General features: G+C 45.3%; 1 protein-coding gene across 12 annotated transcripts in view; it reads left to right on the top strand.

Moving 5' to 3' along the window:
* ptprc (protein tyrosine phosphatase receptor type C) overlaps positions 1–27,946 on the top strand; it is a 521,790-nt gene that overhangs the window by 410,190 nt on the left and 83,654 nt on the right. For all 12 annotated transcript variants that reach the window (XM_072511439.1, XM_072511442.1, XM_072511435.1 and 9 more), the window contains 4 exons: positions 1,790–2,038; positions 2,276–2,389; positions 17,421–17,561; positions 22,962–23,093. In XM_072511439.1, coding sequence (XP_072367540.1) covers positions 1,790–2,038; positions 2,276–2,389; positions 17,421–17,561; positions 22,962–23,093 — 636 coding nt within the window. The remainder of the gene's footprint in view (positions 1–1,789; positions 2,039–2,275; positions 2,390–17,420; positions 17,562–22,961; positions 23,094–27,946) is intronic.

Here is a 27,946-nt window from a genome sequence, read left to right as displayed (position 1 = left end):
ATGCCAACAGCCACAGAAATTCCAGGTCATCCCCTCCAGTCGCTTGAATGGAAATTCTGGACCAAGGGTTCCTGCAGTTCTGTCCTCAGTTGCCTTGTGAGAGAGAGCTGCAGGCAACCAGGAAGCTTCCAGGATTGCTGTGGGAGAACTCTTAAGCAATCATGGGGCACTCATTATATTGTCACACTTTTTCATAGTCTATACTAAACCTGCTCATGGGAATGTTTATTTGCAGATGGAATTTACAATAGACCAAGAGATCCATAGCCAGACCTTTTGAGACCATGCTTAATCACCCTCCCCACACAACAGGGATTATAACAACTTGATCCTTGCTTGCACAGTCACCCCAGAAAGACAATTTCAGTGAGTGGGTGAAGTTGAGGGTGGAGGTTGCTAAGCGAAACTGTTTGATTTCCCTGCTGACTTGCCATGGTCCCACTGATTACAACTAAGAGCAACATTGGAGTGGTGGTGTTTTCTGCAGCAATGGCATTAAAAGAACTGGAGGCACAGGGCCTGACCACATCTCCTATACTCGTCTTCTCCTTTGATTTGCATAATAAGCAAAGGCCCATTCCAAACTGTCTGACTATCCTAAAAGAATCTATTTGGCTGCTGCTCCTAATATGAAAATGCTACAGTGACAACAGATTTTGCTATGCAGCAACTAGTTCCCTTTGCAGGACCAAGAAGATGTCGAAATCCACCCGGCCTTAGGTCGTAACAGAGAAAATGGGTAGAGTTCAATGCTGGGGTTGAGTGGTGAGTCAAACCCTTTCTCCAGCTCACTTCTAGTGACTCCCCACTGAGGAATCCAGCCCGATGTGTTTGCATGAGCATTACGTGCGGTGAGAGAGAATATTTGTTATTTTGTGGTGAATGACAATACTATCATTGATGGTCAAGAAAACCTTTGGTCATGGGGTTTCCAGAATGTCTCTGATATCTGGATGTCGGTGGCTGCCAACATGAGTGGTTGCAGCCACCGGTCTCTGTATGCCGTTTTCACCTGTTCCCATGGGCATCCTGTGCAGACCTTTCAGCAACGTAAGAGGAAGTTAGGAACTAGATCGGCAAAGTCCAAAACAGGTTTTTTATTTGTTCAAGGAATGTGGGCTTCGCTGGCTAAGCCAACATTTATTGCCCATCCCTTATTACCCTTGAGAAGGTGGTAGTGAGCTGCCTTCTTGAACTGCTGCAGTCCATGTGGCGTGGGTATACTCCGTGTTTGTGGAAGGGGTGCCAATCAAGTGGGCTGCTTTGCCCCGGATGGTGTCAGGTTTCTTGAGCGTGCTGTTGAAGCAAGTGGGGAGTTTTCCATCACACTCCTGACTTCTGCCTTGTAGATTGTGGACAGGCTTTGGGGAGTCAGGAGGCGAGTTACTCGCCACAAGATTTCTAGCTTCTGACCTGCTCTTGTACCACAATTGAGTTTCTGGCCAATGGCAACCCCCTGGATGCTGATAGTTGGGCATCCAGTGATGGTAATGCCAGTGAGTGCCAAGGAGTGATGGGCAGATTGTCTTTCATTGGAGATGGCCATTGCCACGTTGGGCCGAAATAAGATTTGTGGAAGTATTTCATCATTGAAGAGGCAGGGGCTGATTTACTTGTATGGGCCTCACTCATGCACTAACAGTTAGTTCATTAATAAAATGATAGGCGTTTCACATCCCTTTCAAAAAGAAAAGTAATTGACAATTATCAACTTTAATATGAATGCTATTTTGTTGATGTGCATGTGATGAAAATTACTAATTTTTTCTCTTTCTGTTTCTTCTTTTAGCGAATATTACTGCCAAGCCACTTAGTGTCACAAATAACAATGTCACCCTTGACATTAGTTACACAATCACTGAAACTCAAAACATCGAAATTCTGGATAAATTAATTTTATTGTTTGAAAATGAAAGCAGCATCAGAGTATCACTAGAAGGACTTCATTATTGTACCAATTACAACCTCATGGCGATTCTATGTGGGAAATGTAGACAGACTTTTTCACTGGCAAACATCACAACAGGACCACCTCCTGGTAAATACAGTTTAATTTATCTTTAATGCATTGTGGTAAAAAAGTTCCCAACATATTGCTTTTGTTAATGCAGTTCACGATGTGCAGGTTAAGTTTTAAACTGTCCTATTACCAAATGTTGGTATCATTAAATATCAAAGCTCTTTGGGAACAGTTTCAAAGCCATTAAAAAAAATTATGTTTAGTTTTCATTAAAGTTGATCTCGATGACTGTATTTTCAACTCTTTCTTTACAAGATCTTAAATTCAACCTAACTAAGAAGCAGTCTGAAGGCAATATTACTTTTAAGCTGCATCAACAATATAGCAATTGTGGATGGACGTATACTTGGAACTGCACTTCACCCAGAGGTACTTATAATAAGAATGTTACCAGAATACTAGACATTATTCACAGTCTCCAGGAAAATAGTTTTTTTGAAACATTTTGAGCGACATTGACTGCAGTGCAGAACAAATGAGGGCAGAGACCACTGCCTCCGGCCTTGACTCACAATTGCATTGTCCTGGTTTTCTGAGTCTTCCTGAATTTCGCCTAACTAGGCCTGTGCCTATTGGAGGTGTAGGATGAGGATATGAGTGAGATGCAAGTGAGCAATCCTGGACATAACCACACTGACTTCACTGCAGGGCAACAAAAGAATGAGATGCCCTAAGAGATCTGGCTTTCACCAAAAGGTGAAAGGTCTGGGAGTAACCTGAAAAGCTACAATTTCAGGTTTTCTTATTATGCACCCCCTCAGACTGATTTGTACCTTGCTTCTTTTGATGGTTGCTTAGTGGCTGAGGTCTCTTGGATCTGTGGCAACATTCCCGTTTCTGGCCATTTCTTGGTTCCAGTGCAGGTACTGTCACCCTCTAACCTCCCCCTAGACCCCCTTCACAGAATTCCTTCAGAGTGTACATCATTGCCTTTACAGGCCATTGCCATCCTTATGGAGGGAGAAACATTCATGCTGTTGGGATTTAGGCTCTGTCCTCAACCACAGAGTAAGAAAATTCTTGTCACAAAATTACTATATTGGCAAAAAAAAATTACAAATTTAAAATGCAAACTATCAAGGTTTATTGGACAACAAAGATTAATATTTAAAATTCCACGAGTTAAGGCACAGTACAATACAATGGGAGGGATTCTCCGTTAGCTGACGCCAAAATCTGGGCGTGAGATCGCCGGAAAAAAAGCTCCCTACGCCAAAATCGTGGCAGGCGCTGGTTTGACGCTGAATCGTGCTGCTCCGCCTCCTCAAAAACAGCGTCAATATGATGCACACCGTGTGTAGTTGCAGCACCGTTTGCATGTCATTAGTGGCCGCACCTGTGATTCTCCGCCTCCGATGGACCGAGTTCCCGACGGCACGGTCCACGTGTGCTCTCACAAATAGTGAACCTGGTGTGGTGGCTGCTGAGAGAGAGAGAGGGCTTACAGACAGTGCCCAGCACCGCCATACCTCCCCGACAGCCCTGCTGCTAGCCGGAGGGTTTCTGCCAGGGCAGGGGGGAGTAGTGTGGGGTGGCCAGGAGGTGGGTTGTGAGATCGGGGTGGACGGGTACGCAACACCATTTCCACAGCCGGCAAGGCTGTGCATGCCGTTGGCAGCCCGCTTTAATACCGGTGCCTGGGTCGTATAGGTGTCTCTCCATGGCACCCCCCTGGGTGCTCTCTGGACCCAGCTGATCCATCAGCTGTCTGGTTGCTCCAATAAATGTGTGTGTAGGGGGTGTTTAAGCACCGCTGCAGTTTGTCAGCCCTGCGAGTGTCCATCACGGACCCGGCGATTCCCACACCGTTTTTCATAGGTTTTGGTGGTGTTTCACATGGAGCTGGTGCTAGCCCTCACCAGTAGCAGAATCGCGCCAATGCGCCTGACGTGAAAGGCCACGGATTCTCCGTTGGCGTCAACGCTTAGATTCAGAAGCGGAGGATCCCGCCCATTGTCTTTCCTGTGGATTCTGGCACTTCTAGCGTAGTTTCTTGTTTCATTGAACCTGGACTCTTGACTCACAACATTCTTTGAGATTTTAAACTTAATCAACTGAAAAAACATGCAAACCCCATTTTGCAGCTTCAAGGCTTCCACTCTAATTTCCAAGTTTACCTTAACTGCTGGAGGTGCATATTTCACAGTTACTTGCTGAATGGTTTCTCTCTCTCTGTTTATATATATATATGTATATATATTATATAGACTTCATCTCTGTTGCTGAGTGTGCTTTCTCATGCTTTCTCGCTCTCTCTCGTGCTCTCTCTCGCTTGCTCTCGTGCTCTCTCTCACGCTCTCTCTCACTTGCTCTCGCACTCTCTCTCTCTGAGGCTGAAAGTAGCTTCCTGACAAGGACTACTTCTTTTTCTTAAGGCAATTACTTTAACTCAAATCCTAGATTCTAATACCGAAAAGTATGGAAAACCCCAACCTCTGTGACAATAGTCATTTCTGGATTCTTACGCCAAACTACAACCTATGTCAATTATCTGTTCACTGACAATGACTTCGCAATGCTTCTGAGCAATTGCCTTAGTTTTAGCTTCTAACGTTTTCTCCTGGCATGAGTCCCTTTGGCAAGTGTTCTGAAATATAAGGTATCCCTGGATACCCTTTTGTACCCTTTTTTGCAGGCAACATTCAGCCCATTAATCATAATGTCTACCCAAATATTTGTAGTTCTTGACCAATGGGAGGTGTGCTCATGGCTTCCCTCCAACAATTAAACTTTCATTTATATCCTATGTTTCGAATTATTGATCCCAATGAGAAGAGGGTTTCCAGCTTCCTTACAACAAAGTAATTTTGATTTGTACTATTTACTTACAATTCTAGTTTTGGCCTTTGCTACTAATGCTAGACTCACAGGAAACTAAATACGCAAATATGCCCCAGGGAGAACTCCACATGTTCTTTATTGAAGCTACATTACAGTATATGGAAATTTAATCTTTTCATCACCAAGCTTATGTACAGTACAATTTGATAATTGTATTATTAATGACATCAATATGTCAGAGGTCCAACAGTGCCTTCAGGTGAGGAGAATAAAGCAGCAGAACAGAAGACTGGCCAACCTTTTGAGTTATTTGAGGAAGGAATAGGGTATACAAAGATAATGTAGAAATGGCTAATATGTTTTGTCTTTCAAATGGTGTTCAATAAGTTATTGCATGGTAGATGCATGTAAACTCAGGACAAGTAACAGACAGCAAGTTGGCGACAAATCAGGAAACAGAGTAAAGGTTAAGGGTGGCTAGACAACTGGTAGAGAGATGTGAAGCAGTGTGCTGTAGGAATTGGCGTGGCACCATTGTTATTCACAGTTTACAATAATGATTCGGACTCAAAGTGGAAATAGAATTTCAAAATTTGTATTTGACACCTAAGGAGCTGGCATAAAGGAGGAATGTGGCAAAATGTAAGAGCTCATTAATAAACTGCAACAGAACATAGAATGAGAATTGGTGAATGCATTGCAATATATGTAAATATGAAGTGAGGTGTATTTTTGTAGGAAGAATGAGGAGACCGCATTTTGCTGGGATAATAAGAATCTTACTGGAATTGATCAACGAAGGGGTCCAGGAGCACACATTCACAAAAGACAATTGTAGGTCATTTTACCACCTTCATAAATTCAGAGACTGAGAATTATGATTGATACAATGTCACATGAAGTTCAGTACCTTTATTGAGAATTTTAAACAAAACAGATAAGTTATATAGTTACCCCTCAGATATTGATGATACTGACGGTAGGATACATTGGAGTGATCTTTGACCAAGATCTTCCTGCTTGGTTCACTGAGCCTCTGACCATTGATACGCATCCCCTGTCCACCTTCTTGAGTGCTCCTGTATGGCCCTTTTTCAAGGGTTTATAGGCAGAATACAGATTTTGGAAAAGCTCATGCACTGTCCTCATCTGAATATAGATTGATGAGTTGGGTGCGTGATCAACTGTTCATTTGTTAGCCCATTTCCAAGTTGTCGCCCATTGGCTTAGTCATATAAGGACTTCTTCCCATCCCATTACTTGTCTGATTCTGATTTGTTTTCTGCAATTAGCTGTCCTATTTCAATTCTAATTCTTTTATTCAGCAACAATTCTCCTCTTCAATTCAGCACACATCATTGTAGTTCTACATTTGCTACGGTGGCACAGTAGTTAGCACTGTACCCTCACAGCGGCAGGGACCCGGGTTCAATTCCAGCCTTGTCTGTGTGGTGTTTGCGCATTCTCCCTGTGACTGCATGGGTTTTCTTCGGGTGCTCTGATTTCCTCCCACAGACCAAAGATATGCAGGTTAAGTGAATTGGCCATTCTAAATTGTCTCTTAGTGCCTAGGAATATGCAGGTTAGGTTACGGGATTATAGAAATAGGACAGGTGGCTGGGGGCATGAACCGAGGTAGGTGCTCTTTCAGAAAGTCGGTGCAGACTTGATGGGCTGAATGGCCTCCTCCTGTACTGTTCGGATTCTATAATCTAGAAAGGCCATTAGAAAAAGTAAACCAAGCACTGGAGTTTATTTCTGGAGGGATAGAATTGAAAAGGAGAGAAGTTATGTTGCACCTGTCTTGAATCCTATTCGGGAATACTATGCACTCTTCTGGGGCGAGGTTCTCCAACCCCCCGCCGGGTCGGAGAATCGCCGGGGGCTGGCGTGAATCCCGCCCCCGCCGGTTGCTGAATTCTCCGGCCCCGGATATTCACCGGGGGCGGGAATCGCGCCGCGCCGATTGGCGCACCCCCCCCCCCCCCCCCGCGATTCTCTGGCCCGGATGGGCCGAAGTCCCGCTGCTAAAATGCCTGTCCTGCCGACGTAGATTAAACCACCTACCTTACCGGTGGGACAAGGTGGGGCGGGCGGGCTCCGGGGTCCTGGGGGGGGGCGCGGGGCGATCTGGCCCCGGGGGGTGCCCCCACGGTGGCCTGGCCCGCGATCGGGGCCCACCAATCCGCAGGCAGGCCTGTGCCATGGGGGCGCTCTTTTCCTTCCGCCTTCGCCACGGTCTCCACCCTGGCGGAGGCGGAAGAGACTCCCTCCACTGCGCATGCGCGGGAATGCCGTAGCGGCCGCTAACGCTCCCGCGCATGCGCCACCCGGAGATGTCATTTCCGCGCCAACTGCCGGGGCACCAAAGGCCTTTTCCGCCAGCTGGCGGGGCGGAAATTTGTCCGGCGCGGGCCTAGCCCCTTAAAGTTGGGGCTCGGCCCCCCAAGATGCGGAGCATTCCGCACCTTTGGGGCGGCGCGATGCCCGACTGATTTGCGACGTTTTGGGCGCCAGTCGGCGGACATCGCGCCGATACCGGAGAATTTCGCCCCTGATCTCCATATTATAAAAAGGATATCAAGGCATAGTTTCACAAATATGACATCAGAATTCAGAGGATTTGCTTCTCAATATTGTACATGCTGAGTGTCTTTGGAAAGAAACCTCAACATGACCTTTCAGGTAAAACAATTGTTTGATAGGCTGGACATAGAGAAAATGTTGCTGTTTGTGGGAATACAAAACTGGAGTCCATATACATAAGATGGTAACTATCCAGTAGGGAATTTCAAAGAGTGGTGGGAATGTATAATGTAATACCATAAAGAGTCAAATAATGCAGTTTATTTGCAGGGAAGCTAAATAAGCACACAGAGAGAAAGGAATAAAAGAATATGAGGATAAGCTGATGGAATGAGATGAGGAGTGGAAAGGCTGATCTGAAGCATATATGCTGATTCTGTTGGTTCAAATGGCCTGTCTCTGCGCTGTAGACTGAAAGAGTAGGATTTTCCGGTCATGCTCGTCCCAAGGCTAGACATTCCCACTCAAGGTCAATGGACCTCTTGTCACGTGAGAGTACCCTTTAAGAAATGGGTGTTTAAGAAATGTACCTTTAAGAAATGGAGCTGCTCGGGAGCCTTGAAGCCAGTTGGAGCTGTTGAGCTGCCAAACAATGCGGGCCAAGTGGAGAAAGAAACGGATGCGCGTAAGCGAAGGAAGATGAGGGCAAGATCCAAGTGATGCCCCCGTAACTAAAGAACGGCAAAACCACGGTGACTGGTGGCTGTGTTTAAGCTTCACCTTCATCAGTAATCAATGAAAGATTTTCAAGCTTTCATGTTTCAAGGAATACCCGTTTGTTTCATCAGTTACTGAACTCTGTTTTGGAATGTGGTTTTTGATGTTATGAAATAAAATTAACATTGTTTTGGAAAAAAAAAGAAAAGAAATGGAGCTGCTCATGTTATTGGAGTGATGTCAGAGTGTGGGTGGAGCTGAGCTCCACTTCTGCTTTTTTAGTTTCAGTTTGAGAAGAAGCTTGGATGTGTCTGTGTTCTTTCAGTGAGCTGCACTGCTGTTGATCTCTGCCACGCAAAGACTATTTATGGATAATTTGGCGAACTCAGAATTGTAAAATGGTCTCAGTATTAAATGTAACCCTAATGTGTTCCTGTTTGAAGGTTTGTTAAGTCTTTTGGATGATAAAAGGACAGCATACAGTTTGCTTAATGTTGTAGTCTTTGGGCGGTGTATTTGATTTACTGGTTGCCAAGAGATTCACTGTTTGCTTTAAAAAGGTTAACTTGGGTTCATAGAATAAACATTGTTTTCTTTTAAAAACCACTGGTCCATTTTCTGCTGTACCATACCTGTAGAGTAAGCCATGTGCTCCGCATACCATAATCTATTCAAAGTTGTGGGCCAGGTGAACTCCATGATACACTTTGGGGTTCTCTAAACCCTGGCCCATAACAATTGGGGGCTCGAGGGGGATAAAATCTATCTATTGGATTGGCTTAGTTAACTTAAAGCCAGTGAGGGGTGAGCATATTGTGGTTGCTTTTCCGGTGTGGTATTTTAGTTTAAGTAGGGTGTGTGTTGTGGACAATGGCTCTTTCAGAGGCTCAGAAGTTGTTGGAGGTGGAGACGGTCACACGCAGTACCTTACGGACAGAGACTAAAAGCAGACTGTTAGATTTCGCAAAAACATTGCAGTTATCATTACCTGACAAAATGCGAAAAGATGAGGTAATTATGGCGGTGGCTAAGCATTTACAGTTGCCTGAGATAGAGTTTGACTCATTGGAAATGGCAAAAATTCAGTTGCACATTAAACAAATGGAACATGAGAAAGAATTAAAGCAGCTTGAATATGAAAGAGAGAGAGAGGAAAAAGAAAACAAGAGAGAAGAAAGGAGAAAAGAAAGAATAACCCCAGCAGAACAAAAAGAAAGAGAAAGGGAGATACAGATCAGGGAAAAAGATAAAGAGAGACAGTTTGAACTTCAGAAAATGGCCATGAAACATGACAGTCAGTTAAAATTGGCAGACGTAAAGGGAAGCGTACAGTTGGACGATAGTGATGAGGATAGTGAGAAAGAGCGTCATAGTCGAAGGCTTGGTGGGAATCTATTTAAATATGTCCAAGCATTGCCAAGGTTTGACGAGAAAGAAGTGGAAGCCTTTTTCATTTCATTTGAGAAGGTAGCTAAACAAATGAAATGGCCACAGGACATGTGGGTGTTACTGATTCAAACAAAGCTGGTAGGTAGAGCTAGTGAAGTGTTTGCATCACTACCAGAGGAGGTATCTGGGACGTATGAGGAGGTGAAGAAATCCATCATAAGTGCATATGAGCTACTGCCTGAAGCTTACAGACAAAGGTTTAGAAATTTAAGAATTTGGTCAAACATACATGAAGTTTGAAAGGCTCAACCAGAGTAATTTTGATAGGTAGATAAGGGCTTTGAAAATAGACCAAACGTATGAAGCTCTCAGAGAAATTGTACTTTTGGAGGAGTTTAAAAATTCAATTCCTGATGTAGTGAGAACTCATGTGGAAGAACAGAGGGTTAAAACTGCGAGATTAGCAGCGGAAATGGCAGATGATTATGAATCAGTTCATAAACCAAAGATTGGTTTCCGACATCAGTTTCAGCCGGTGAGGGATAGAAACTGGGGACATGAGAAATACTCAAGTGGTAAAGGTAAAGTTGATTTGATGGGAGACAATGAAGAGAGTGTACCTCGGATTAAGAAAGAAATCCAGGGGGGTGGAAAAGAAATGAAAAGTTTCAAATGTTTTCACTGTAATAAACTAGGCCATGTAAAGTCACAGTGTTGGTGGTTGAAGAAAAGCACTGGGAAGGCTGATGTGGTAAAACAGGATAAGACAGTGGGGTTTGTTAGAATGGTAAAGGAAAGCCCAAGGGAAGCGAAGGAGATGCCAACGATTGTATAGCCTATTCAAGAAGTAATTGTTAAGAAGGTGCCAGATGTCTTTAAAGAATTTACTTGTGTGGGTAAAGTTTACTCATGTGTATCAGGAGGAGCAGGTAAAGAAGTCACAATTTAAAGAGATACAGGGCCTAGTCAATCCTAAATGGTAAGAGATGAGGAATTATGTAGTTTGGGAAGAATGTTGCCAGAAAAGGTGGTGATATGTGGAATCCCGGGTGAGAGGAGTAGCGTTCCATTATATAAGGTAAGGTTGGAAAGTCCAGTGAAGAGTGGTGAAGTGGTAGTACGAGTAATAGATAAAATATCTTGTCCAGGAATACAGTTTATCTTGGGTAATAATATAGCTGGATCGCAGGTGGGAGTGATGCTTACTATGGTTGATAAACCAGTGGAAAATCAGTCATCTGAAGTGTTGAAGGACGAATATCCTGGGGTTTTTCTGGATTATGTAGTAACAAGGTCGCAAAGTCACAGGTTAAGACGAGGAGAAATCAAAAAGTGAAGATGAAGTTGAAGTGCAATTATCAGAAACGATTTTTGATCAGATGGTTGAAAAGGAACAAGAACAGGTGGAGGATGAGGTGGATATTTTTAGTTCAGGAAAATTGGCAGAGTTACAACAGAAAGATGTAGAAATAAAAAGGATATATCAGAAAGCATATATGGAAGAGGAATCTGAGAGTATACCAGAGTGTTATTACTGTAAAAATGATGTCTTGATGAGAAAATGGAGACCTGTACATATGCAGGCGGATGAAAAGTGGGCAGAAGTTCATCAAGTAGTATTGCCGGTAGGGTATAGAAAAGAGGTGATGCGAGTTGCACATGAGATACCAGTGGGAGGTTATTTGGGAATAAGGAAAACTCAAGCTAAAATCCAGAAACATTTTTATTGGCCTGGACTACATAAAGATGTAGTTATATTTTGTCAATCATGTCACACACGTCAAGTGATAGGGAAACCTGAAGCAGCGATAAAACCAGCACCCTTAATACCCATTCCAGCATTTGAGGAACCTTTTACAAGGGTCCTATTCGATTGTGTAGGACCGCGTCCTAAAACAAAAAGTGGGAATCAATATCTTTTGACTGTAATGGATGTGTCTGCTAGGTTTCCAGAGGCCATTCCAGTACGTAATATTACAGCTAAAAGGATTGTGGAGGAGTTACTTAAATTCTTTACTAGATATGGACTAACCACAGAAATTCAATCGGATCAAGGAACAAATTTTACTTCAAAGTTATTCAAAGAAGTTATGGATAGCTTAGGAATAAAACAATCTTAATCAATCGCGTACCATCCAGAATTGCAGCGAGCGTTAGAAAGGTGGCATCAGACATTAAAGACAATGTCGAGGGCGTATTGTCAAGATTATCCAGAGGATTGGGATAAAGGAATCCCATTCGTATTGTTTGCAATTAGGGATGCACCTAATGAGTCTACCAAATTTAGTCCTTTTGAACTAATTTTTGGTCATGAGGTAAGAGGACCACTTAAATTGATTAAGGAAAAATTGGTGGGTGAGAAATCGGAAATTACACTATTGGATTACGTGTCAAATTTTAGAGAACGATTAAATAGAGCAGGTGAATTGGCTAGACAACATTTGAAAGTTGCACAAAATGTGATGAAACGGGCAGCGGACAAGAAATCCAAAGTTCGTAGTTTTGCCAGTGGGGATAAAGTTTTAGTGTTGTTACCAGTGGTAGGGGAGTCTTTCAAAGCTAGGTTTTGTGGACCATATCAGATTGAAAGGAAATTAAGTGAGGTGAATTATGTGGTAAAAACACCAGATAGAAGGAAGACTCACCGAGTGTGTCATGTGAATATGTTTAAAAGGTACTTTGAAAGGGCAGGAGAGAAAAAGGAGGTTTTGATGATTCTAACTCAAAGTGACTAACCAAATCCAGATGACTGTGAATTTGACATACCTCAAATTAAATTGGAAAATGAGGATGTTCTTAAAAATTGGGATGAATTGTTAAGTTACCTTCCAGAGGTAAGGAGAACTGACCTGAAAGAGTTATTGATATCACATGGGCAAGTTTGTAGAGATAAATTGGGAAGTACTAAAATGGCTATACATGATGTAGATGTAGAAAATGCTGTTCCTATCAAACAACATCCATGTAGACATAATCCTTTAAAATTGGCACAGGTTAACAAAGAGATTGAGAGTATGCTTAAAAATGGCATAATTGAAGTGGGTTGCAGCCAATCGAGCTCACCCATAGTGATGGTACCTAAACCAGATGGTACCCAACGGTTGTGTGTGGACTATAGAAAAGTGAATGCCGGACTCTTATCCTGTCCCACCATTGAAGGATTGCATGGAGAAAGTGGGACAATCTGCTTTTATTTCCAACTTCCAGACATGGAAAGAACATTTAAACCATTGTATGGAGTTCTTCGATCGACGTCAGGTGGCGGGTTTGGTGATGGACCTAGCCAAAAGTGAATTTGGAGAAGCCCGAATCACTTTCCTTGCGGAATTTCCTATACCCTCAAGATGAAGGGAAATAATGCAATTTCTTAGCATGAGTGGATTTGATCGAACCTTTGTGCAAAAGTCTTGTGGCGTGATTACTCCACTGATGGACTTGCTAAAGAAACCTAAAATATTTCAGTGGACAGTGGATTATCAATGGGCATTTGACTGCCTGAAAGCTGGATCACCAATGCTCCTGTATTGGAGAATTGCCAGGGACTCTGTGGTCAGATTGAACTAAAGTATCTGATTCTAAAGAGAAATGCCGAGGAGTAGAGGAATGGATGGATGGATCGTGCAGAGACTTTGTTCAAAGAGACTTTCACTCTAGAAGGATTTTGGTTGGAGGAAGAAGAACAAAGAAAAATGGACTATATTATTATACCTGTTTGCATGTGTTGTTTTTTAAAAAAAACGAAAAGGTATATTTACTGTGTACATTTCTTGGTGGATGGTGCAAAAGTGAAAAATGAAACCATCTTGAAGTTGATGGTTTATTTTTTTTTTCTTGAGGGGAGGTGTCATGTGAGAGTACCTTTAAGACACGAATGTTTACGCAATGTACCTTTAAGAAAACAGTGATGTCAGAGAGTGGGTGGGGCTGAGCTCAGATCAGCCATTTTGCAGTTTAGTTTTGCAGTTTGGAGGAAAAGTGCGGGTGTGTGTCTGTGTTTTGCAGTGAGCTGGATCTCTGCCATGAAAGACTATCTCTGGATCATTTGGGTGATTTAAACTTATAATAGTGAAGCCTTTAACCTGATGTGATTTTGTTTAAAGGTGTTAAGTCTCTTGGAAGTTTGAAGGAACATTTTAAGGAATTATTTACTGTTGCAATATTTTCTGAGTTATCTTTGAAGTAAGGGGTGTTAAGAGATCCAATGTTTATTTAAGATGTTAAGTTGAGTTCATGGAATAAACAGTGTTTTGTGTTTAAAAACCCACGTGTCTATAATTGTAATCCCACACCTAGGGAAAAGCCGTGTGCTGGGAAAAGCAACAAATCCATTAAAGGGAGAGGTTGGTTGAACTCCATGATACATTTTGGGGTTCTGAAAATGCCTCGCCCATAACACAGGAATACAGTTTATCTTAGGTAATGATATAGCTGGATCGCAGGTGGGAGTGATGTCTACTGTGGTTGATAAGCCAGTGGAAAATCAGACAACTGAAGTGTTGAAGGACGAATATCCTGGGATTTTTCCGGATTGTGTAGTAACAAGGTCGCAAAGTCACAGGTTAAGACAAGAGGAGAAATCAAAGAGTGAAGATGAAGTGGAAGTGCAATTATCAGAAACGATTTTTGATCGGATGGTTGAAAAAGAACATGAACAGGTGGAGGATGAGGTGGATATTTTTAGTTCAGGAAAATTGGCGGAGTTACAATGTATCAGAAAGCATATCCGGAAGAGGAATCTGCGTGTATACCAGAGTGTTATTACCGTAAAAGTGATGACTTGATGAGAAAATGGAGACCTTTACATATGCAGGCGGATGAAAAGTGGGCAGAAGTTCATCAAGTTCATCAAGTAGTATTGCCGGTAGGGTATAGAAAGGAGGTACCAGGGGGAGGTCATTTGGGGATAAGGAAAACTCAAGCTAAAATTCAGAAACATTTTTATTGGCCTGGACTACATAAAGATGTATTTAAATTTTGTCAATCATGTCACATATGTCAATTGATAGGGAAACCTCAAGCGGTGATAAAACCAGCACTCTTACTACCCATTCCAGCATTTGAGGAACCTTTTTCAAACGTCCTAATTGATTGCATAGGACCGCTTCCTAAAACAAAAAGTGGGAATCAATATCTTTTGACTATATTGGATGTGTCTACTAGGTTTCCAGAGGCCATTCCAGTACGTAATATTACAGCTAAAAAGATTGTGGAGGAATTACTTAAATGCTTTACTAGATATGGACTACCCAGAGAAATACAATCGGATCAAGGATCAAATTTTACCTCAAAGTTATTCAAAGTTATGGATAGCTTAGGAATAAAACAATTTAAATCAACTGCATACCATCCAGAATCTCAGGGAGCGTTAGAATGGTGGCATCAGACATTAAAGACAATGTTGAGGGCTTATTGTCAAGATTATCCAGAGGATTGGGATAAAGGAATTCCATTCGTACTGTTTGCAATTAGGGATGCACTTAATGAGTCAACCAAATTTAGTCCTTTTGAACTAATTTTTGGTCATGAGGTAAGAGGACCACTTAAATTGATTAAGGAAAAATTGGTGAGTGAGAAATCGGAACTTACATTATTGGATTACGTGTCAAATTTTAGGGAACGATTAAATGGAGCAGGTGAATTGGCTAGACAACATTTGAAAGTTGCACAAAATGTGATGAAACGGGTAGCGGACAAGAAATCCAAAGTTCGTAGTTTTGCCAGTGGAGATAAAGTTTTAGTATTGTTACCAGTGGTAGGTGAACCTTTAAAAGCTAGGTTTTGTGGACCTTATCAGATTGAAAGGAAATTAAGTGAGGCGAATTATATGGTAAAAACACCAGATAGAAGGAAAAATCACCGAGTGTGTCATGTGAATATGCTTAAAAGGTACTTTCAAAGGGAAGGAAAGAAAAAAGGAGGAAGTTTTAATGATTCTAACTCAAAGTGACAAACCAAATCAGGTGACTGTGATTTCGACATACCTCAAATTTAATTGGAAAATGAGGATGTTCTTAAAAATTGGGATAAATTGGTGAGTTACCTTCTGGAGGAAAAACGAACTGACCTTAAAGAGTTACTGATAGCACATGGACAAGCTTGTTGAGATAAATTGGGAAGTACTAAAATGGCTATAGATAATGTAGATGTGGGAAATGCTGTTCCGATCAAACAACATCCATACAGACTTAACCCAGTAAAATTGGCACAGGTTAACAAAGAGATTGAGAGTACGCTTAAAAATGGCATAATTGAAGTTGGTTGCAGCCAATGGAGCTCACCCATAGTGATGGTACCTAAACCAGACCATACCCAACGATTGTGTGTGGACGGTTGCAGTTACAAGAACGGACTCTTATCCTATCCCACATTTGGAGGATTGCATTGAGAAAGTGGGACAATCAGTTTTTATTTCCAAACTGGATTTACTTAAAGGTTACTGGCTGGTACCTTTATCCAAAAGGGCGAAGGAGATTTCAGGTTTGTGACTCAGATGGTATATACCAATTCAAAGTTATGCCATTTGGCATAAAAACGCCCCAGCCACATTTCAACGGTTAACGAACAAAGTCGTTTCAGGAATACCCAATTGTGCGGTATACATCGACGATCTGGTAATCTTAAGCCAGACATGGAAAGACCATTTAAAACATCTGATGGAGTTCTTCGATCGACTTCTGGAGGCGGGTTTGGTGATAAACCTAGCCAAAAGGGAATTTGGAAAAGCCCAAATCACTTTCCTTGAGGAGTTTTCGATACCCTCAAGACAACGGGAAATAATGCGATTTCTTGGCATGAGTGGATTGGATCGAACATTTGTGCAGTTTGTAGCGTGATTGCTCCACTGATGGACTTACTGAAGAATAGTCGAAAATTTCAATGCACAGCGGACTTTCAACAGGCATTTGAATGTCTGAAAACTGTGATAACCAATGCTCCTGTGTTGGAATCTTGCAAGGGACTCCGTGATCAGATTGAACTAAAGTATCTGACTTTAAAGAGACATGCCGAGGCCTAGAAAACTGGACGGATCGTGCAGAGACCTTCTTGTTCAAAGAGACTGTTAATTGAGAAGGATTTCAGTTGGAGGAAGGAGAACAAAAATGGACTATATTATTATACCAGTTTGCGTGTGTTGGCTTTTGAAATGATGAAGTATATTTACTGTATTCTTTTCTTAAAGGATGGTAAAAAGGTGAAAAATGAAACCAACTTCAAGTTGATGGGTTTTTTTGTTTTTTCTTGGAGGGGGGGAGCTGTCACGTGAGAGTACCCTTTAAGAAATGGATGTTTCAGAAATGTACCTTTAAGAAATGGAGCTGCTCATGTTACTGGAGTGATGTCAGAGTGTGGGTGGAGCTGAGCTCTACTTCTGCTTTTTTAGTTTCAGTTTGAGAAGAAGCTTGGGTGTGTCTGTGTTCTTTCAGTGAGCTGTACTGCTGTTGATCTCTGCCATGCAAAGACTATTTATGGATAATTTGGCGAACTCAAAATTGTAAAACGGTCTCAGTATTAAATGTAACCCTAATGTGTTCCTGTTTGAAGGTTTGTTAAGTCTTTTGGATGATAAAAGGACAGCATACAGTTTGCTTAGTGTTGTATTCTTTGGGCGGTGTATTTGATTTACTGGTTGCTAAGAGATTCACTGTTTGTTTTAAAAAGGTTAACTTGAGTTCATCGAATAAACATTGTTTTCTTTTAAAAACCACTGGTCCATTCTCTGCTGTATCATACCTGTAAAGTAAGCCGTGTGCTCCCCATCCCACAATCTATTAAAAGTTGTGGGCCAGGTGAACTCCATGATACACTTTGGGGTTCTCTGAACCCTGGCCCATAACAGTTTAAACGGTCCGTCAAGTTGTCCGTCCCGCCTGCGATGATTCCAATGGTGGGCGGGACTGGAAGAATTTTCCCAATAAATGAACAATATGCCACCTCAGGGAAGTCGGAAATATATCCATTTCTTTAGTATATGTTTTTTGCCTTTCAGAAAGAGACATTCAAAATCAAGAAATAGCAACATTTTACAATGTAACTCCCTGTAAGGACTACAAATGCTCTCTCAATATTCAACACAACTCTTCAAAATGGAATCAAACTGTAACTGGTAACATAACAGCGAAATATGAAGGTAAGCATTTAAGATTGCAATATTTTGTCAATCACAAGTCTCGATCACTCTGAAATATTCCTGTATTCTGAGGAGAGTTTGTCTGGTTGGGATATGTGGCACATGGAACTGGTGTTCAAGGGTGATGGAATCGCAAAAGGAACTCCCAGTGGCTGTCCAGTTTGTGTGGGGGGAGGGGGGGTGGGTCAAGATTCACACCAGGCAGTTTCTTTTGCACCAGGACTGTTACCCATGTGTTCAGACCAAGGTACCTAACCTCCGGATGACCGTTGTAAAGTTCCTTTCCTGCCTATGTGACACTGAAGAATAAGTAACTGAGCTATGACCCACAAACAACATCAATCATTAAGGCAGTATTGGCAGTGCCAACTGACCTCCTTATACCTCTGATCTTTCCAGTTGGCCAAGAGGGAGCATAAAATTAATCTGCTAAAAAACAATGTATCAGGAGGGTCATTGGCACATTGCTTCCTGGAACCAACTAATTTGGCTGTTTCTCCAACTAATTTGGTTGAATAATGAGAGGAAGCTGAATTTTATCCCAGGTAGCAGGGTGCCTGAAATATAATTCATTATCCATGGCATCAATGGAGCCATCAAAATCACATTGCAACTTGCGTAGAGTCATCAAGAATTTGCTGCATGTGGTACATATTTACCATCCAGAGGGGCCGGCTGGAGTAGACGTACAGGAGGACAGGGTCCAGATGGTTCCAGTGAGAAAATGGAACACTGACCATAACCAGACAATACTGTTTTAAAAAATATTTTACTTAAACTTTTTCCATTGATATACCTTCAATTCACCGAGAGGCAGAGAGAGCGAGTGAACATAAGGCTTTATTAGTCGTAAACTTGCCTAGCCAGAGTCGGTTGTGCAGATGAGTGACACCCGCAAGTTGTCGGGTTATATATGGCCCCGGCACCGGGGTTACAGTACAGTACCTGGAGCTCGTATCACCACTTCCAGGTCATAGGTTACATTAGGTGGATACAATGGTTACAGTGTCATGCATTATGGTGAATACATTCACCACATCCATTTTATACATAATGCAAAACACAACCAAACAGAATAATACACCTCATTCCCACTGACACCACATTCCCCCTACAACCCCCACAATCTAACCCCACCCCTCCCAAAAAGCCTAACCCTCCCCCCTTGTCCTCACCCACCCCTTAGCAACTAACGGTGACCAGCTCTTTGAAATACTCAATAAACAGCTGCCATCTTTGGTAAAACCCCTCAATTACTCCCCTCACAGTGTACTTGACTATCTCAAGATGTAGGAACTCCATCAGACCTCCCAGCCACACTGAGGCACTGGGCGGAGAAGTTGACCTCCACCCCTTCGACGCTACCCTCTAGGCAATCAGCGAGGCAAAGGCCAGGACATTGACTCCCGTGCCCGTCTGCAGCTCCGGTGAGTCTGACACTCCAAATATGGCCACTAAGGGACAGGGCTCCAGCTCAATCTTCAGAATCACCGACTTGGTGCTGAAGAAGGAGACCCAGGAAACTCACAAGCTTGGGACACGACCAAAACATATGCGCATGATTGGAAAGACGTCCTGCACAGCGCTTGCACTTGTTCTCCACCCCAGCAAAGAACCGATTTCAATTCCATGGAACCAGCCAACTAGAACGGAAGTATCCCAGATTGACTCCCTTCGCCGGGGATTAATCAGGAAGCACTCACTTTTTTCTCCAAGTTTAACTTGTACCCTGAAAAAGAGCCAAAATGCCTCAGCAGCTCCATCATATTACCCATAGTGGGGATCAGGTCCGTCACATAAAGTAAGAGATGATCAGTATACAGGAACACTCTATGCTCCACCCCTACCCTCACTATCTTCCTCCGCCTACCTGAACCCCTCAAGGCGATGGCCAAAGGCTCTATCGCCATGCAACCAGTCAGGGGGGAAATGGGGCACCCGTGTCTCGTTCCACAAGTTAATTGGAAATACCCCAAGCTCATGTTATTTGTGCGAACACAGGCTTTCGGGGCTTTGTACAACAGTCATATCCAAAACCCAAACTTGAGCCCCAACCCCAACTTCTCCACTACCTCAAACAGATACCCCCATTCTACCTGTTGAATGCCTTCCTGGCATCCAAAACAACGATTATCTCTGGTATTGGTCCCTCCGACCGGGAAAGCACCACATTTAGCAATCGCCACACATTGGATGGCAATTGCCGGCCTTTAACAAACCCTGTATGATCCGCCCAAGTAACTTAAGGAGACTGCTCCAGCCTCAGTGCCAACACCTTGGCCAATATCTCAGCATCAACGTTCAATAAAAAAATGCGATATGACCCACATTCCACCGGGTCTTTATCCTTTTGTAAAAGAGGTGAAATAGACACTTGCGTCAGCATCTCAGGCAGAGAACCCCATGTGACCGAATCCTCAAACATCTCCACTAATAATGATACCAACTATCCTGCAAGTGTCTTATAAAATTCCACCGGGAACCAGTTTGGCCCCGGGGCCTTAGCCGTCTGCATTTGCCCTATAGCTGTCAAGACCTCCTCTGTTCCCAACGGCTCTTCCAGCCCTTTGCACTCTTCCTCCTCCACCTTGGGACACTGTAAGTCATCCACAAACTCCAACATACCTGACCCCTCGCCGGGCGGTTCCGACCTATAAAGGTTCTTATAGGACGCCTGAAATGCCCCATTAACACCAGCCTGCCACTTGAGTTTCTGGCCTGAATAATCTCTTGGGAGGCCTCCTGCCGGTTCAATCGGCAAGCCAAGGGAATCGGTCTTCTCCCTGTATTCGTACATAACCCACCTTGAGCGCCGCAAATGGCGCACCGCCTTATCTGTGGATAATAGGTCAAATTGCATCTACAGCTTCTTCCTGCTATCTCAGAGTTCTGGGATGGGATCATTCAAGTATCTGCGGCTTACCTCCAAATTATCATTCACCAACCTTAGGTGTTCCTCCCTTGCTTCCCTGTCCAAATGCGCTTTGTGCAAAATGATCTCCCCTGTAACCACTGCTTTCAGGGTCTCCCACAGAACTGAGGGTGAAACCGACCCATTCCAATTTAACCCCACATACGCCTTTATCAGTGTTTGATATCCGTCCGCAGAACCCCAGGTCTACCAATAACTCCACATCCAGCCTCTATGCTGGACACTGAACCGGACCTTTCTCTAATGCCAAATCTACCAGATGCGTAGTGTGGTCTATCACAGAGTATTTCACTTTCCTCACCCACGGCAAAAGAGGCCTTCCCATCAGAAAAAAGTAAATCCGCAAAAATACTTTGGGCGGGATTCTCCGAACTGGAGGCAGAGTGCCCACACCGTCGTGAACGGCGTCGCAGGGGGCCAGCACAGAGCTGGAGCGGTTCATGCCGCTCCAGCCTACCTTCCCGGCGCCAACTGGGCGCCGCGCCAACGTGCGCATGTGCGGTGGCCTTAGTGAACGCGACGGCCCCGACGCAACATGGCGCAGGGGTTCGGAGGCCTTCGCACGCAACAAAGTAGACCAGGGGAGGGAGAGGCTGGCTCGCCAATCGGTGGGCCCCGATCGCGGGCCAGACCCCATCGGAGGCCCCCCCTCCCGGGGATGGAGCCCCCCTCACCCCCCCACAGGCCGCCACCCCCCTCCCCCGACCCTTCGCGCAGAGTTGCCACCGGCAGGTGTGGACGGTGCCGGCGGGACTCCGCTTTTTCCGCGCGGCCACTTGGCCCATCTGGGCCGGAGAATAGGCGGCCCCGCTGCGTTTAGTGGCCCTCGACCGGCGCCGCGCCAAACGCGGCAGCGAGATGGCGCGATTCTCCACTTCTCGGAGAATCGCACGCTGGCGTCGGGGCGGCGTGGTGCGGTTGCGGCGATTGTCCAGCACGGCGTGCGGCTGGGAGAATCCCGCCCTTTATGTACTGGGGAGAAGAAAGAGAATTCCTTACCCCGAGGGTGCTTAAACCCCCACGGATCCGCCACCCCCATCTCCTTAATAAATGCCATCAGTACCTTTGCTATCCCCAAAGGGACGATCGACATCGGCTTAGACTGGTCTAGTTCGGATTCAGAACACAGTTCAAGTCACCCCCCCAAGATTAATTAGTGCTTGTCCAAGTCTGGTATTGCAGCCAACAATCTCCTCATGAATGTTAAATCGTCCCAATTTGGGGCGTAAATATTCACCAACACCACTAACTTACTTTCCAACGCTCCAGTGACTTTACATACCTTCCTCTCTGGTCCACCACGATCTTACCTGCCAGAAACCGGGCCCTTTTAGTTTTTTTATTAAATGCACTTTATTCCAAAGATGTGTGAAAAAAGGGCAACATATGAAAACACCCTCCACAAAATCAGGGTCCACAGTTTATACAATTTTTCCCTTTTTAACCCCCCTCCCTTCCTCTCCAGCAGCCATGGCATTGCCGATACCCCAAAGATTGCCACATTGGGGCCGGCCTGACCTTCACCCCCACAATCTTGGGTAACGTCACACTTTTTTTCCACCTTACAAAATCTTCCTCTTTTACCACCTTCAGCACCTCTTTCTTTGAATCAATGTTCAAGTCCTTTCGGTCCAAACGTGTGCAGGTTAAGTGGATTGGATATGCCAAATTGCCCCTCAGTGTCCAAAGATGTGCAAATTAGGTGGGGTTACAGGGATAGGGTAGGGGAGTGGACCTATGTTTTGGGAGGTCAGTGTAGACTCGATGTGCTGAATTACCTCCTTCTGCTCTAAGGATTCTATGGTTTCTTTACATTAAACTTATCAGTATAAGTTCTTGCTGCTGTTTTCTAGTATATATCCTCTTGCTGCTTTAAACCCCAATGGGATTAGTAACTGTTGTGATGACTGCTGGGAATGTATGATTCCTGGGACTGAGTTTGGTACTATTCCCTCCTTGTGGAGCATGGACATATGACCAATCGGGAGAAGATCCTTGTCCTTGTAGGTTGTACTTCAATAGTTTGGTGTGCAAAACCCAAATCAGTGTGCCATCTTCTTTAGTTGTATTTTACACATTCTTCTAGAATGAGCATGCAAGGTAAGTAATGAAAGAGCTTCAAAGTTATTGGAGGGTTTGATATAAATTTATAGCATGCGGAATGCTTCCACAGTAATCCTTGCTGTTGCTCAATTTCAGTGATTATGGCCTTTGCTGCTCACCCTTCTTCACTATTTGGAGTATCTCGGCCATATGAATGTTTTGCCTTTGACAGACCAACTGAGCAGCTACTGAGAAACATCTCAATTTGCTCCCACAAGAACATTAAGTAATATATTTATTGTACCTGTGCATTGTGTCACAGCTGGACATGAGTTGATTGTGGAACCAGTGAGTTCAAACCCTGCTTAGAAAAATAGACAAACTAACTGTAGGATTGCTAACATTGCATTGTTTAAATTTTATAGAACCTAACAAGCCAACGTTTGATTTGGAACCTAAACAAGAGAGCATTGATGTGAAGTGGAACATTATTGTTACCAAACAAAAAGCAGTAAATACTATCAAAATAACTTGCGGCCCTGAAGTTAAATCTAAAGGTAAGAAACATTCTTACTGTGGCTAATGCAAGTAGCGGTAACGGTATCTTGCAATAAAAGTTCAATATTTGAAAATCGTATTGACTAGAATTTGCTATGCTAGAGAAACAAGCCCCTCCTGTTGGAGATTCCCACGTTTTTGGAAGTGTGAGATGGAAATGGCATGGAGCTTTCTACAGGACATCTGGGGCTTGGGTGAACAGGACAACAATTGTGTCTCCCCTTAACCAACCAATTTGAGAGATTATGAAATTAGCAGCATAGGAGGTGTAAATTAAAAGGGGAAATACAAAAAAAAATGTTTTAATTTCAACGATTAAAGTTTGAGAAACGAGATCTCCCACTTGAAGTAGTTACTTCTTTGTGCCAGTTTAGGATAACTGCAATAATTATATTATCACATTATCAAAAGAAGAGTACTTAGATTTGAAACAGTTTGATTTAACATTCTGTGATAAATTTACCTTGCATCCACCCATGCAAATAAGCAAATCCCAAGGCCAGATTTTAGCCCCGCTGCCCGAGTGGGTTTTGAAGGTGGGGGTGGGAGGGGTTTGGGGGAGGGTGGGAGGGGTTTGGGGGAGGGTGGGAGGGGTTTGGGGGAGGGTGGGAGGGATCTGGGGGAGGGTGGGAGGGGGGTGGTGGCAACACAGATGCAATTTTACAGTGGGACGGTCAGGAGCTTGGACAGGAAGCCCACGCTGGCCCCTGTTTAGGCATTTAAGTGGCCACTTAATGGCCTTTTCCAACCCATCCTCACTTTTTAGGCTGGCGGCTGCTTGATAATTGATGGTGGGAAACGGGAAAGGTTTTCACCCTTGAACTCCGGCAGAGTTCTGCAGTTTCGGAAATTGAAGGGGCCTTCCAATAGAGGGTCTCCTGCCCTCCACAGCCCCTCCCTGGCCTTCTCGTCAACATTGAAATTGCTCCCACCTCCTGACCTCCCACAGCATCCCTACCTTTCCCTCCCCAGCAACTGTTACCTACTCTACATGGACTCCAGCGGTTAAAGAAGCCAGCTCATTACCACCTTCTCAAGGGTAATTAGGGATGGGCAACAAATGCTGGCCTAGCCAGCAAAGGCCACATCCCGTAAAAAAAATTTTTTTTAAACCCTGTTACTTAAGTAATGTCCTGGGAATTGGTCTCCGACACGGTTCTGCTGTACCACTTACGGCCACTGCAGTGTTGTGCCTGGAGGGCTAGGAGAGCACTTGGTCGATCTGAATTACAAGTGCAGATAGGGGCCCTGCCTGCTGCCAATCACAGCTCAGTTGACCTGTCAGAGTCATTCCCACCAACTCTTAGGATGACAGGCACCAAGCATTTGTCATCCTGAAAATTAAGGTCCATGTGGTAAGTCATTATATCCAATTCCCATTGGAAATTTGCTATATAAATCTATTTCCACCACTCTTCTTTCAAACAGTGCATTGCTATCATATTAATTGCTTGCAGAAAAATAATTTTCTGTGCCCTCCTCTAGGTCTTTTGCCAATTACCTGAAATCTGTGCCTTCCTATTACCAACACACATACCTATGAACATTCTTATTTACTATATCAAAATCCTTCATCATTTTAAATGCCTCTGTAATCCCCCCATTAAGTTTCTGTGCTCTGACAAGAATTTGCATTTCTATAATAATAATCATTATTGTCACAATTTGGCTTACATTAACACTACAATGAAGTTACCGTGAAAAGCCCCTCGTCGCCACATTCCGGCACCTGTTCAGATATACAGAGGGAGAATTCAGAATGTCCAAATTACCAAACTGCACGTCTTTCGGGACTTGTGGGAGGAAACTGGAGCACCCGGAGAAAACCCAGGCAGACACAGGGAAAATGTGCACACAGGCAGTGGCCCAAGCCGGGAATCGAATCTGGGGCCTGGTGCTGTGAAGCAACAGTGCTAACCACTGTGCTACCTGTGGTAGTATGCATTAGGGGTCATGTGGGACTGTGAAGCCATGATGTCATTGGCTGACAGATCCCGGGTCCTGGTTGGACGTTGACCTCTAGCTCCGCCCTGAAGGCGGAGTATAAGTACCTGGAGTCCTCCCCCGCAGGCAGTCTACTACCGAACTGCGGGGGAAACAGTCACGCTTAATAAAGCCTCATCGATTTCACTCTATTCGTCTCTCGGAGTCTTTGTGCGCTACAATTTATTAAGCGTGACTAAAAAGGACTATGGAGCTCAGGATCATCCCGGAATGCCTGAGGATCAGCCCCCACGCAGTGAACGCGGCAGCAGCTTTCAAGCACTGGCAGACTTGTTTTGAGGCCTACCTCAGAACGGCCACCGGCCGGGTCACAGAAGACCAAAAACTACAGGTCCTGCACTCGAGGTTAAGCACGGAGATTTTCTCTTTCATCGAAGACGCAGAGGATTTCCAGACGGCGTTCGCAGCACTAAAAAGTCTCTATGTCCGCCCAGTAAACCAGATCTACGCTCGCTATCAACTCGCAACGAGACGGCAAAGTCCCGGAGAATCGATAGATGAATTCTACGCCGCGCTACTAATTTTGGGACGAGCCTGCAGCTGCCCGTCGGTGAACGCAAATGAACACACGGACATGCTAATGCGCGATGCTTTTGTGGCAGGTATGAACTCCTCCCAAATCCGCCAAAGACTTCTAGAAAAAGAGTCGCTAGGACTCTCAGAGGCACGGGCCCTATCAGCCTCCCTAGACGTGGCCGCGCGAAATACCCGCGCCTACGGCCCCGACCGCGCGGCAGCCCATTGGGCTCCGTACGTACCCGTCACGACAAACCCACCCCCCCCCCGGACACCCCACAGGCTTGCGCGGTCCAAACACAAGTCGCACCGGGGGTGCCTGCTGCTATTTCTGCAGCCAGGCGAAACACCCCGGGCAGCGCTGCCCGGCCCGCGCAGCGATCTGCAAGAGCTGCGGGAAAAAGGGCCATTTCGCGGTTGTGTGCCGGTCCCGCGAGGTCGCCGCTGTCCCGGGAGAACAGGGAGCCCTGCACGCCGCAAACGCTCCCCAACCCCCCCTGCGCCCCATGAACGACCCGCAGGCGCAGTCACTCTGGGTCCCGACCACCGCGGTCCCGGGAGAACAGGGAGCCCTGCACGCCGCTTACGCTCCCCAAACCCCTCCCGCGCCCCATGTATGACCCGCCGGCGCTACCACTTTGGGTCCCGACCACCGCTCTCCCCGGAGAAGAGGGAGTTCTGCGCGGCTCTAACGTCCCCCAAACCCCCCCCCCCCCGCGCCCCACGTATGACCCGCCGGCGCTACCAATTTGGGTCCCGACCACCGCTGTCCCCAGAGATGAGGGAGCCCCGCGCGTTCCTAATGCTCCCCAACCCCCCCAGCGCCCCATGTGCGACTCGCAGGCGCAGCCATTTTGGGTCCCGGCCACCACGAGGGGAGGAAGGGCGCCGCCATCTTGGACCACCCCAGACCTGTACGACGCATGGGGGTCGCCATTTTGTCCACACCCGCCGCCATCTTGTGACCCCCAGCCATGTGCGATGCATGGGGGCAGCCATTTTGTTCAACCCCGACGCCATCTTGGACGGCAACAACGGACCCCAGTGTCGACGGCTCCACGGGGTTCGAAGAAGACGCTCAACTACTACAACCACGTCTCGCTTCAATAAAGCTGGACCAAGCTCGGCCCCGGACACTCCAGACGACGACGACAACGGTGCTGATAAACGGGCACGAGACACCATGCCTAGTCGACTCCGGGAGCACGGAGAGCTTTATCCACCCCGACACGGTACGACGCTGTTCTTTGACCACCCATCCCAGCGCACAAAAGATTTCCCTAGCTGCAGGATCCCACTCCGTACAGATCAAAGGCTTCTGCATAGTTACCCTAACGGTGCAGGGGAGGGAGTTCAAAAACTACAGGCTCTACGTCCTTCCCCAACTCTGCGCCCCCACATTACTGGGATTAGACTTCCAGTGCAATCTACAGAGCCTTACCTTCAAATTCGGCGGCCCAATACCCCCACTCACTATCTGCGGCCTCGCAACCCTCAAGGTGCAACCCCCGTCCTTGTTTGCAAACCTCACCCCGGATTGCAAACCCGTCGCCACTAGGAGCAGACGGTACAGCGCCCAGGACCGGACCTTCATTCGGTCCGAAGTCCAGCGGCTACTAAAGGAAGGCATAATCCAGGCCAGCAATAGTCCCTGGAGAGCACAGGTGGTAGTAGTAAAGACAGGGGAGAAGCAAAGGATGGTCATAAACTATAGCCAGACCATCAACAGGTACACAAAACTAGACGCGTACCCTCTCCCCCACATATCCGACATGGTCAATCGGATTGCCCAATATAAAGTCTTCTCCACCGTGGACCTCAAGTCCGCCTACCATCAGCTCCCCATCCGCCCAAGTGACCGCAAGTACACAGCCTTCGAGGCAGAGGGGCGATTATACCATTTCCTAAGGGTCCCATTTGGCGTCACAAACGGGGTCTCGGTCTTCCAACGAGAGATGGACCGAATGGTTGATCAACACGGGTTGCGGGCCACGTTCCCGTATCTCGACAATGTAACCATCTGCGGCCACGATCAGCAGGACCACGACGCCAACCTCCAAAAATTCCTCCAGACCGCTAAAGCCTTGAACCTCACGTACAACGAGGACAAGTGCGATTTTAGCACCAACCGGCTAACCATCCTGGGCTACGTAGTGCGCAATGGGATAATAGGCCCCGACCCCGAACGTATGCGCGCCCTCATGGAATTTCCCCTCCCGCACTGCTCAAAAGCACTGAAACGCTGCCTGGGTTTTTTTTCATACTACGCCCAGTGGGTCCCCCAGTACGCAGACAAGGCCCGCCCCCTAATACAGACCACGACCTTCCCTCT

Source organism: Scyliorhinus torazame, chromosome 7 (genome assembly GCF_047496885.1).
Source record: "Scyliorhinus torazame isolate Kashiwa2021f chromosome 7, sScyTor2.1, whole genome shotgun sequence".
Classification (NCBI taxonomy): Eukaryota; Metazoa; Chordata; class Chondrichthyes; order Carcharhiniformes; family Scyliorhinidae; genus Scyliorhinus; species Scyliorhinus torazame.
Note: the sequence above shows the minus strand (reverse complement) of the source record. Positions and strands in the feature narration are given on the sequence as shown.